This window comes from Pseudophryne corroboree, chromosome 2, assembly GCF_028390025.1.
Source record: "Pseudophryne corroboree isolate aPseCor3 chromosome 2, aPseCor3.hap2, whole genome shotgun sequence".
In the NCBI taxonomy this organism is placed as follows: domain Eukaryota; kingdom Metazoa; phylum Chordata; class Amphibia; order Anura; family Myobatrachidae; genus Pseudophryne; species Pseudophryne corroboree.
In genome coordinates, this window is record NC_086445.1 from 194474677 (window position 1) to 194487880 (window position 13204).

Genomic DNA, 13204 nt, shown 5'->3' on the forward strand with positions numbered 1-13204 from the left:
GGTATGAGAGGCAGAGGAGGAAACACATATACCGACTGGTACACCCAAGGTGTTACCAGCGCGTCCACAGCTATTGCCTGCGGATCTCTTGACCTGGCGCAATACCTGTCCAGTGTTTTGTTGAGGCGAGACGCCATCATGTCCACCATTGGTTTTACCCAACGGTTTAATAGCATGTGGAAAACTTCTGGATGAAGTCCCCACTCTCCCGGGTGAAAGTCGTGTCTGCTGAGGAAGTCTGCTTCCCAGTTGTCCACGCCCGGGATGAATACTGCTGACAGTGCTATCACGTGATTCTCCGCCCAGCGAAGGATCCTGGCAGCTTCTGCCATTGCCCTCCTGCTTCTTGTGCCGCCCTGTCTGTTTACATGGGCGACTGCCGTGATGTTGTCCGACTGGATCAACACCGGTCTTCCTTGAAGCAGAGGTTCCGCCTGGCTTAGAGCATTGTAGATTGCTCTTAGTTCCAGAATGCTTATGTGAAGAGACTTTTTCAGGCTCGACCACACTCCCTGGAAATTTCTTCCCTGTGTGACTGCTCCCCAGCCTCTCAGGCTGGCATCCGTGGTCACCAGGATCCAATCCTGCATGCCGAATCTGCGGCCCTCCAATAGATGAGCCTCCTGCAACCACCACAGAAGGGATACCCTTGTCCTCGGCGACAGGGTTATCCGCAGGTGCATCTGAAGATGCGACCCTGACCATTTGTCCAACAGATCCCTTTGCATGGAATCTGCCGAAAGGGATTGCTTCGTAAGAAGCTACCATTTTTTCCCAGGACTCTTGTGCATTGATGTACAGACACCTTTCCTGGTTTTAGGAGGTTCCTGACCAGGTCAGATAACTCCTTGGCTTTTTCTTCGGAAAGAAAAACCTTTTTCTGAACTGTGTCCAGAATCATCCCCAGGAACAGCAGACGAGTTGTCGGCATTAATTGGGATTTTGGAATATTCAGAATCCATCCGTGCTGCTTTAGCACCTCTTGAGATAGTGCTAAACCCATCTCTAGCTGTTCTCTGGACCTTGCCCTTATTAGGAGATCGTCCAAGTATGGGATAATTAATACGCCTTTTCTTCGAAGAAGAAATATTATCTCGGCCATTACCTTTGTAAAGACCCGAGGTGCCGTGGACAAACCAAACGGCAGCGTCTGAAACTGATAGTGACAGTTTTGTACAACGAACCTGAGGTACCCCTGTGTGAGGGGTAATTGGAACGTGGAGATACGCATCCTTGATGTCCAAGGATACCATAAAGTCCCCTTCTTCCAGGTTCGCTATCACTGCTCTGAGTGACTCCATCTTGAACTTGAACTTCTTTATGTACAGGTTCAAGGACTTCAGATTTAGAATAGGCCTTACCGAGCCATCCGGCTTCGGTACCACAAAAAGAGTGGAATAATACCCCTTCCCTTGTTGTAGAAGAGGTACCTTGACTATCACCTGCTGAGAATACAGCTTGTGAATGGCTTCCAAAACCGTCTCCCTTCCTGAGGGGGACGTTGGTAAAGCAGACTTCAGGAAACGGCGAGGTGGCTCTGTCTCTAATTTCAACCTGTACCCCTGAGATATTATCTGCAGGATCCAGGGATTTACCTGCGAGTGAGCCCACTGCGCGCTGTAATTCTTGAGACGACCGCCTACCGCCCCCGAGTCCGCTTGCGAAGCCCCAGCGTCATGCTGAGGCTTTTGTAGAAGCCGGGGAGGGCTTCTGTTCCTGGGAAGGAGCTGCCTGTTGCTGTCTCTTCCCTCGTCCTCTGCCTCGTGGCAGATATGAATAGCCCTTTGCTCTCTTATTTTTAAAGGAACGAAAGGGCTGCGGTTGAAAAGTCGGTGCCTTTTTCTGTTGGGGAGTGACTTGAGGTAGAAAGGTGGATTTCCCGGCCGTAGCCGTGGCCACCAAATCCGATAGACCGACCCCAAATAACTCCTCTACGCATCGCCTGTCCACTGTCGTGTCCATAAAGCTCTTCTGGCCGAAATGGACATAGCACTTACCCGTGATGCCAGTGTGCAGATATCTCTCTGTGCATCACGCATATAAAGAAATGCATCCTTTATTTGTTCTAACGACAGTAAAATATTGTCCCTGTCCAGGGTATCAATATTTTCGATCAGGGACTCTGACCAAACTACCCCAGCACTGCACATCCAGGCAGTCGCAATAGCTGGTCGTAGTATAACACCTGCATGTGTGTATATACCTTTTTGGATATTTTCCATCCTCCTATCTGATGGATCTTTAAGTGCGGCCGTCTCAGGAGAGGGTAACGCCACTTGTTTTGATAAGCGTGTTAGCGCTTTGTCCACCCTAGGAGGTGTTTCCCAGCGCTCCCTAACCTCTGGCGGGAAAGGGTATAAAGCCAATAACTTCTTTGAAATTAGCAGTTTTTTATCGGGGCACCCCACGCTTCATCACACACGTCATTTAATTCTTCTGATTCGGTAAAAACTACTGGTAGTTTTTTCACACCCCACATAATACCCTGTTTAGTGGTACCTGTAGTATCAGCTAAATGTAACATCTCCTTTATTGCCAAAATCATATAACGTGTGGCCCTACTGGAAAATACGGTTGATTCGTCACCTTCACCACCGGAATCAGTGCCTGTGTCTGGGTCTGTGTCGACCGACTGAGGCAAGGGGCGTTTTACAGCCCCTGACGGTGTTTGAGGCGCCTGGACAGGCACTAATTGAGTGTCCGGCCGCCTCATGTCGGCAAACGACTGCTTAAGCGAGTTGACGCTATCCCGTAATTCCACAAATAAAGGCATCCATTCTGGTGTCGACCCCCTAGGAGGTGACATCCTCATATTTGGCAATTGCTCCGCCTCCACACCAATAACGTCCTCATACATGTCGACACACACGTACCGACACACAGCAGACACACAGGGAATGCTCTATACGAAGACAGGACCCACTAGCCCTTTGGGGAGACAGAGGGAGAGTCTGCCAGCACACACCAAAAAGCGCTATATATGACAGGGATAGCCTTATGATTAAGTGCTCCCTTATAGCTGCTTTTATATTAATATATTGCCATTTATTTTGCCCCCCCTCTCTGTTATACCCTGTTTCTGTAGTGCAGTGCAGGGGAGAGACCTGGGAGCCTTCCTGACCAGCGGAGCTGTGACAGAAAATGGCGCCGTGTGCTGAGGAGATAGGCCCCGCCCCTTTTTCGGCGGGCTCGTCTCCCGCTATTTAGTACATTTAGGCAGGGGTAAATATCTCCATATAGCCTCTGGGGCTATATGTGAGGTATTTTTAGCCTTTTTAAAGGTTTTCATTTGCCTCCCAGGGCGCCCCCCCCCCAGCGCCCTGCACCCTCAGTGACTGCCGTGTGAAGTGTGCTGAGAGGAAAATGGCGCACAGCTGCAGTGCTGTGCGCTACCTTAAGAAGACTGCAGGAGTCTTCAGCCGCCGATTCTGGACCTCTTCTTGCTTCAGCATCTGTGAGGGGGCCGGCGGCGTGGCTCCGGTGACCATCCAGGCTGTACCTGTGATCGTCCCTCTGGAGCTTCATGTCCAGTAGCCAAGAAGCCAATCCATCCTGCACGCAGGTGAGTTCACTTCTTCTCCCCTCTGTCCCTCGTTGCAGTGATCCTGTTGCCAGCAGGAATCACTGTAAAATAAAAAACCTAAGCTAAACTCTCTAAGCAGCTCTTTATGAGAGCCACCTAGAATTGCACCCTTCTCGGCCGGGCACAAAAATCTAACTGGAGTCTGGAGGAGGGTCATAGGGGGAGGAGCCAGTACACACCACCTGACCTGTAAAAGCTTTACTTTTGTGCCCTGTCTCCTGCGGAGCCGCTATTCCCCATGGTCCTTTCAGGAACCCCAGCATCCACTTAGGACGATAGAGAAATTAACAGGATAGCGGAGTATGTTTGTAGAACATTATTATTACAGGTTGAGTATCCCATATCCAAATATCCGAAATACGGAATATTCCGAAATACAGACTTTTTTGAGTGAGAGTGAGATAGTGAAACCTTTGTTTTTTGATGGCTCAATGTACACAAACTTTGTTTAATACACAGTTATTAAAAATATTGTATTAAATGACCTTCAGGTTGTGTGTATAAGGTGTATATGAAACATAAATTAATTGTGTGAATGTAGACACACTTTGTTTAATGCACAAAGTTATAAAAAATATTGGCTAAAATTACCTTCAGGCTGTGTGTATAAGGTGTATATGAAACATAAATGCATTCTGTGCTTAGATTTAGGTCCCATTGCCATGATATCTCATTATGGTATCTAATTATTCCAAAATACGGAAAAATCCCATATCCAAAATACCTCTGGTCCCAAGCATTTTGGATAAGGGATACTCAACCTGTATTAGGCAGAGCAAAATTCAGATCACAAGTTTACCCGTAAAAATGCCCCACAGTACATACAAACCATATAAAATTAAGGGGGGGTATTCAATTGTAGCCAATCCTTTTTTTTTTTTGGCGTGTGAAAATAGATAGATATCGTGATTAATCACCGATGGTCATTATCGCGGTATCCTATTACATTCAGTTTTAATCGGCTGAAAACGTAGCCGCGATTGCACGAAATTAATTCCCTGATACCATGTATTATCGTGGCTACGACAGTCGCTTATCGCAGCTGCAACGATAAGTGGCGGCATCGGGGGAAAGAGTCCGCCACATCGGGCTAATAGGATTGCACCCGGTGATACAATTACCCTCGGCCCAAGTAAAAGTGTGAGAGCCATGTTGTCGATATAGGTAACATAACTGCAAAATGAGAAATATTTACATAAATGGAATAAAACCTTTTAGGTAAACAATACATATCCTCTATCTCACTGGCAGGAGTCGCAGCAATGGTTGCCAACGTCTGGAAAGTAAAAAAGGGTGTTCTCACGCCCTCTTCATATTATTTTACTATCACTGAAATGTATTAAAGGGCTTTTGGAGCAGTTTTCGTGAAAAACTGCTCCAAACCCTTTGGGTTTTGTTTTGTTTTTAATAGTGACCCACATCGCATTTCCCATACGTATAACGGGAAATGCGATATGGCAGAATTTACTAAAAACAAAATTGTGGGAAAACACTGCAGTGTGCCCTGTGATAATAACGCCAGCTTCAGCTTTCTTTGCCCTCCTGGAGAAAGCTGTGCTGGCTCGCCTGCCAGCCTTTTGAAAGCAGCGGACACCGGCTCCTGGGACAGGTAAGTATAGATCCAGGGGGGGAGGGGGAGGGCGCGACACTTTCTCGCAAGCTCTGTCCCTGTATGCGATAACTGATACATCCAGTGGTGGGATTCAAATAGATTAACAACAGGTTCTATGTCCTAATGACCATTTTAAGTATACCGAATGGTACTGTAGTTTAATAATTCATGCATTTAATACTCAAATAACACCCATTATGCGTTATGCCACACACTGTAACGCCAATTACATATTATGATACACAGTTATGGCTCTGACACCATTTTATGCCCACACACAATAATGCCACTTACATTGCTAGGGGTCTCCTGTGCATTGCCAGGGGTTTCATGCACGTTGCTAGGGGTCTCCTGTGCGTTGCCAGGGGTTTCATACGTGTTGCTAGGGGGTCTCCTATGCGTTGCCAGGGGTTTCATGCACGTTGCTAGGGGTCTCCTGTGCGTTGCCAGGGGTTTCATACGTGTTGCTAGGGGGTCTCCTGTGCGTTGCCAGGGGTTTCATACGTGTTGCTAGGGGGTCTCCTGTGCGTTGCCAGGGGTTTCATACGTGTTGCTAGGGGGTCTCCTGTGCGTTGCCAGGGGTTTCATACGTGTTGCTAGGGGGTCTCCTGTGCGTTGCCAGGGGTTTCATACGTGTTGCTAGGGGGTCTCCTGTGCGTTGCCAGGGGTTTCATACGTGTTGCTAGGGGGTCTCCTATGCGTTGCCAGGGGTTTCATGCACGTTGCTAGGGGTCTCCTGTGCATTGCCAGGGGTTTCATACATGTTGCTAGGGGGTCTCCTGTGCGTTGCCAGGGGTTTCATACGTGTTGCTAGGGGGTCTCCTGTGCGTTGCCAGGGGTTTCATACGTGTTGCTAGGGGGTCTCCTGTGCGTTGCCAGGGGTTTCATACGTGTTGCTAGGGGGTCTCCTGTGCGTTGCCAGGGGTTTCATACGTGTTGCTAGGGGGTCTCCTGTGCGTTACCAGGGGTTTCATACGTGTTGCTAGGGGGTCTCCTGTGCGTTACCAGGGGTTTCATACGTGTTGCTAGGGGTCTCCTGTGCGTTGCCAGGGGTTTCCTGTGTATTGCCAGGTATCTCCTGGCCGCTGCATCAGTAAAGTAGGGAGGGTGGGTGCGGGCATCAGTGGTTACTGATAGCCCCCGCAGTAGATTGAGACACGCTGGGGGCTGTGGAAGCGCTTCTGTACCATAGAGTGTAAAAAAAAAAAAAAAACACCCTCTTAAAATGCCCACCGCCGAGGAGACAGGCGCTAGAGGTCAAATGTGACCTCTAGCGTCTGTCTCCTCCTTGGCGGCGGCCATTTTTTGTTTTTTGTTTTTTCCATTGCTATGGTACAGAAGCGCTTCTGCAGCTCCCAGCGCGTCTCAATCTACTGCGGGGGCAGCAGCGGCGCTCATTAGCAAACGGTTCTCAGAACCATACCTAACATTAGGTATCGGTTCTGAAGAACCGGTGCGAACCGGCTGAATCCCACCACTGGATACATCCCTCCGATGTACTCAATTATAACATTGCGAGTTTGGCAGATATCACCTGCGGATGACGATAAATACAGTCACACGCAGAATATAGGAATGCTGCATATAATTTTAATAAGCAGAAGCTGTCCGTGCGTCCCATTGCATTACATTGCGCCTAAGACTTTCAACAAAAGACGCAAAAAAAGACACTCGGCGCTACTGAGTCCCGTCACGGCATGGCACAACTTGAAGGGCTGTTTAGCGTGACTGCAGCAAGGATGACATCTGTATGAGTCATCCAGAGGCTTGGCCCCAGAGCTCAATGATACAGAAAGTGCCCTTGTCTGTTTTGTCAACAATTGGCCAAGTTAGAGACTGATCAGTTGCTCTGCATGGTAGCAAGAAGCATGATCTGCCATTGTGTTGCCAGATTAACACACAAAGCTTAAAGTACATATGTAAGCAGCACATCTGAAACTAAAGTTGTTTTTTGCCGTGACGGCTGCAGCTCCGGAGAGTTGAGTGTTAACATATGGGAGCAATGTGTTCGGTGCGGGCCCCCCTGGATCCATTGGCCCATCTGCACCGCACATATTGCGCCTATGATGCTTAAGAGTACTGCCTCACATGACTGAGGTCATAGGTTCGAGTCCCACCATGGCCCTGTGTGGAGTTTGTATCTTGTCCCCGTGCTCGTGCGGGTTTCCTCTGGGTACTCTGGTTTCCTCACACAATCCAAAAATATAACGGAAAATTAACTGGCTTCAGAGACAAAATTAACCCTAGTTATAAGTGTGTACGTGTACATGTGTTAGGGCAGACTAGATGGGCCAAGTGGTTCTCATCTGCTGTCAAATCCTATGTTACTATATTCTTAAATAGGGTAGAACAACAACTGAAGTGCTACTGTATTTTCAGCAGGTATTATAAATTGGAAGATGTCATGTCTCAGCATTTGGTTGGTCAGCGGTACTGTTCCACTCATCCGCCAAACACATCACACCTTTCTTTTTAAAGCTGCTGGAGTGACTCTGCCAGTAGATAGAGGTGGGAAATGACGGGGAGGCGGTTGGGAAAGACAGAATTCTTTAACTTTGAGGCATTCTGATGGACAAATTCCAGAATTGGGACTTTCCAGTTTATGCAGATTCTAAATTTTCTGGATCAGACCCTACTGTTCCATAAAACGCAATACACCATTTGCCTGGCCTCGAAGGAATATTTGGTTGCTCACTTGATGATGGCAAAGAGAGCGCAGAGATCAGGGGCAATGTGTAATTGCTGCAGAAATTTCTTGCCTATGGTGTGTGTGTGTGTGTGTGTGTGTGGGGGGGGGGGGGGGGGGAGAGAAATAAATAAATCGCTATTTTAATAACAAAGTACATTTTCAAAGAAACAGTACAGCAATTAGGTTCATATGTTTACTGTTCCAGCGAAATACATACACCAGAACTACATGAAGAGTTGCAGTCATCTTGATCTATACAAGGCGGCAAGAATACGGCCCATAAGATAAATGACCTGAAAGGTCTGGGAAATGCCTGTGTGCGTCATTACTCATTCTCTGTACAGAGGGGAGATTCAGATGACAACTAGTGAAGAGCAGCCTAGGAATCCCAATATTTTACTCAGAGCAGGGAGGGTTGCATGGTGTTCTGCAGACAAATCACATTTTACAAGTTTATTCATTGACCTGCCCTTAACGCAGAAAACACAACCAAGCTCACTGCAATTTAATAATTGCTCAAACCCTCCTCCCACTCCCTCAAACATCTTATTTTGTGGCATAAGATTACAGAATGGGGTACAATCCTCCTCTACCACTTCAAAGACAGTGCCCACAAGGACAGTCCAATTCTTCCTACACAGACATTTCATGTAAGCCTAAAAATGGTATATTACACGTATTAATGTGGTTGTAAGCACTTAAAGTGCTTCAGGTCTACAGCATTATTAATAAAAGCGCATCGCTGATATGAAACATTCAAGTTCCTGTCAGGATGTCGGCATATTTAGAATGTCAACAGATAACACAGAGACACATTCCATTCCATTAGGCTTTAAGGATAAGGTTAAGGCTAAAATAAGTGTTGACATTGTGACTGTTGACATTCACTTACTGTATGTCAACATCATGTCAGTGTGAACATAACGAAAGTTGAAACCGCACATGTCGACATATCATGTCACACCCCCATATACACACACGTTGGAACTGCAACAGGGGTGCTCAGGCTTGCACATAATTCTAGAGCTCTCACCTTCTGGCTCATGTTTTACTCATGATATGCTCAAGACTTACACGTCTTATCTTACCATGTTCCATAATATGCCAATGCTAAACACAATGCAGAATATTATATTTTTCAAATGGATATTACAATATTATGTTTAGCGCTACAAATATAATGTTAGTGGTCACTAGTCTATTCTCATATTAAAGCATGTCAACTGTAAGGACTTAATGCACAGTTAAATGTAAATTGGGCAGAAAAAAACAAACAAACATAATTCTATGCATCTTGTCATTCTAATGGCGTGTACACACTGAGATTTTTTCTTACGATTTTGACTATATAGTCAAAATCGTAAGAAAAGTTAGTGCAGATCACAAGGTGAAAGTCACCTTGCGGTCCTGCGTGGTCGGCATCGCAAGCCTCAATAGTCAAAATTTACTTGCCTGCACAGTCTATCTTGTAGAAAAGATTGTCAAAGTTGACACTCAGCCAAAATCGCATATAGCCAGTATCGCAAGCACAGTCATTATGTGCTTGCGATACCGACCTAGTCCCTATCGCACAGTGAGAATCGGGGTTAGCCCGAATCTCACCGTGTGTATGCACCTTAATGCATCATTCTAGGCATCTATGCTGCTTGGTTTGCTACTAGTCATCTGTGCACACTTACCGTACAGGTGTGCTAGATTAGGGACCTGTATCAAAAGGCTTTACCTCCTCTTGCAAAGTAACCCTGGTGAACCAGCGCCAGCGTTACCACTAGTCAGAGAAATAGTCATTAACGGGGCACTTAAACCACAAATGAATGCGTGATAATGTCCATGATGTGTGTGTGTGTGTGTGTGTGTGTGTGTGTGTGTGTGTGTGTGTGTGTGTGTGTGTGTGTGTGTGTGTGTGTGTATTATATACACACATACATATTATGGTGGCCAATCCCGGGATCAGTGGGATCCCGGGATTTAGGGACAAAAACTGCCGGGATTCAATCTTGGGATTGGAAGCTCCAACCCCGGGGATTGAGGGATCAGCATTGAGTGTCAGGCGCTGCCCAGCGTCGTCCTTCCGGCTCCACAGAGCAGCGCGTTGCTGGGAGCCAGAGTTATGTGGGCGGGGCGGGGCGAGGGGGCGGCCACATAGTTAAAAGCCGGGATTGGCCATTTTTCAATCCCGATGCCCGGGATTGGCTTCCCTAATACATGTATATTTGCATGTCCAATAATAAAATATTCCCATGTTTGTCAGTTATGAATACTTGTTATATTTTTGTATCCGGGATCTCATTCATTGCTGCCAATGGAGCTGCCATTATAATCATTCTAAAGAAAGTGGCTGGCACTGCACAGCATAAGCAAAACTATTTTAATACAATGAATATGTTGCTTCAAGGAGGTATTCTATTTGTAGTGGAACACTATATGAGCAGGTGGTCACAGTGCAGTTATTGATCCAAGTTAGATTGTAGAGCTTGCAATGCCCAATTCTTTGGGCATTCCTCCTCTTATCTGCTCCCACCTATGCACCCTTGTATTTAGGGGTCTATTTACTAAGCCTTGGATGGAGATAAAGTGAACAGAGATAAGTACCAGCCAACCAGCTCCTAACTGTCATTTTTCAGACACAGCCTGTGACATGAGTTAGGAGCTGGTTGGCTGGTACTTTATCTCCGTCCACTTTACCTCCACCCAAGGTTTAGTAAATAGAACCCTAAGCATTCTGCATGTCCTGTAGTACTATACCATGCCTATTATGGTTTATGCTCAACTTTTTTTTGTATTATTGCATTTCTTTAATGTCTTGCATTTTTCCTTTACTTGTTGGACTTCAGCGCTAATCACTAATCTCTATTACCCCACTGGTTAGTGCTGCAGAACTTTGGAGGCGATTAAACAAAAACAAAAAACCTGTATACGGTAACTACGAAATTGGGAAAGAGATGTGGTAACATAGTAAACTCCTGCTTACTAATATTCAGAGCTGTTCCATAAATCAAGGGAAAGTGCATTTGTGCAATTCACACTGGTCTATAACATATGAAGTATTTCTACAGGATTTTTCTGTGTAATTCATATCCACTATAAGAAGACCCATGAATTCTGACCTTATGATAGTTATTGCAGGAATGTAATATTCTTTTAAATGTTAAATGGAAACTAATTAAAATGAGTTACAACAAACTTTATTTTGCACTTTGAATATGGTTAACACTGCAATAGAACTATATTTTTTTTTAGAATATATGTATTTTATGTCTAAATGTGACATTTCTAATCACAGCATGAGTTCTATAAACAAATAGAGGACAGTTTGGAGGCTGGATTCCTGTGGCAGCAAATATACACAAGCTGGACACAGTCTTTCCACATTACAAACGTCACTACTCCTTCTCCTGTGAGTCTGGACAGCACTCACCTCCCTCCTCCCCCCACCCCCCGGGATTTGGTGGAGGGGGGGCTACTCTCCCTGCCACAGGACACAATGTAGTCTTGATTAAACATAGCCCGAGGTAAAGCCAAATCGAAACCTACCACCCCATTACCCTGCATGTTGCCAGAGGGGACAGCCAGACACTACTGTACTTTATCCTTAATGGGCTTATGTTCAATACAACAAATCTCCACACAGGGCAGCAGATTACCCAGCCTTGCAGTTACTAGAAAGTCGGAATTTAGTACATTTCTGCCTCAATCTCTAACTGCAGTTGCACCTAAAGCTACAGGAAACCAAGAGTTGGGTCATCACCAGGTAATGTCAACCAGATGGGCGAGCAGGATCCCCCTTCCCAGCCCAGACACAAAAGATATGACTGCATAGGAGTTTACGACTGCCAAGCTGCAATACGAGGGGGGCTGAGACATACAAGAGTGTGAATCTAAGAAGGAACAGAGAGAGGGGGTGGATAGTGGGGGGAAAGGTAAAGGGCGAGCGGAATAAATGGGAGGAAGCTAAAAGGGGAAAAGAGAGAGAGAGAGAGAGAGAGAGAGAGAGAGAGAGAATATTTGGGGAGAGTCAGTGAAGGGAAATGAGGATATGGAAGGGAGTGTGTGTAGCGGAACAGATTCTGGCTGGGGCGGGAGGAGTTACATAGTAGCAAGAAAAGGAGAAACAGAAGAACAAAAAAAAAAAAAAAAAGTTTAGAACGATTCAAGAGTGACTGTACCAAGAAATAAACCGCATCAGACAGAAACACAATGCAACAACCATACAGTTATAAAAGTACCGGGCACTATGCAGTAATTTACCATAGGGGCTCAGGAGAACTGGAGGATGGGGACAGCCACTACACACAGCCTGGCAGGGAGGGGGATATGCCCCCTGACACTCACCTCTGCTTATTGGGGAGGTAGAAATCCACCGAGAAGCCAAACAGGCTGCCTTCTGCTCCAGTATACACCGCAGGCTGCTCCACATCCAAGTTAAATCCATGAACCGAGGCGAAGGTGAGGAGGAGGCTGACTGACAGCCAGACACGCGTTTCCCCTGAGCACTGCATGGCTAGCTGATACTGTCTGCCGGATTATGGGACCATGTGAAGTGGGACCTGGTAGGATGCAAACTCACTTTGAAAAACCAAAAAAAAAAAAAACGAAGAGAAAAAAAACCTACTCCAATGAAGAGAATAGCCCCTCCTAAAATTAGCTGCAGGGTGTTCCCTACAGAGAGAGGAGGGGTGTGCCTGTGCAGCCCCTCTCTCTCCCCACCTCCTTTTTGTTCACTGAACAGATCCTTTTACTGCTGTATGTGGATTTAATTAGGCCCCTTGTATGTGTGTGTTTTCTCTTCTCTCTCATTTTGCATCTTAATAACCCAAACTCCCACAGACCGATGCCTAACGCAATTATCCTAAAGCGCTTTGTTTCTGGTAAACTGCTAATGAGATCATACGTGTGACTGGCCAGGAAGGTACACTGATTTCACATCAAAGTCACATGGGGATATGGGGTGGAAAAGGACCTGACAGTAATGGAAGATGGCTAATGACAAAACAAGAACAGCATAGACTGAGACTGTAACAACTTGTTTATATCTTAACCTCAACTTGGCCAGTTATCTTAATAGCATTAATAATGAAATATGGACAGTAGGTAAGAGGGTAATTATAATTCTTACTAGTAACTTTTTGTTTATAAGGTGGCACAAATTTTTGTGGCTCCGTACAGAGCCAAAATACAAAGAGGGTAAACTAAGTAACAGGATATACCAGGGTTGGCCAATTGCATGACTGTATTTAATAAAGTAAATGTTTGATAAGACAGTGTCAAGCTTTCCAAGATTGATATTATTTCTGTGTATGCGCTGTTTGTGTGGGATGTA

At 45.9% G+C, this 13204-nt stretch overlaps 1 protein-coding gene across 2 annotated transcripts in view; it reads right to left on the reverse strand.

Moving 5' to 3' along the window:
- Positions 1-12691, reverse strand: part of ITGA5 (integrin subunit alpha 5) — a 210747-nt gene extending 198056 nt beyond the window's left edge. Inside the window, exon 1 of one of the 2 annotated variants that reach the window (XM_063952190.1) lies at positions 12217-12691. In XM_063952190.1, coding sequence (XP_063808260.1) covers positions 12217-12383 — 167 coding nt within the window. In that variant the 5' untranslated portion in view covers positions 12384-12691. The remainder of the gene's footprint in view (positions 1-12216) is intronic. The other variant, XM_063952191.1, reaches the window with a different exon arrangement.
- Between the last annotated feature and the right edge of the window lie 513 nt (positions 12692-13204).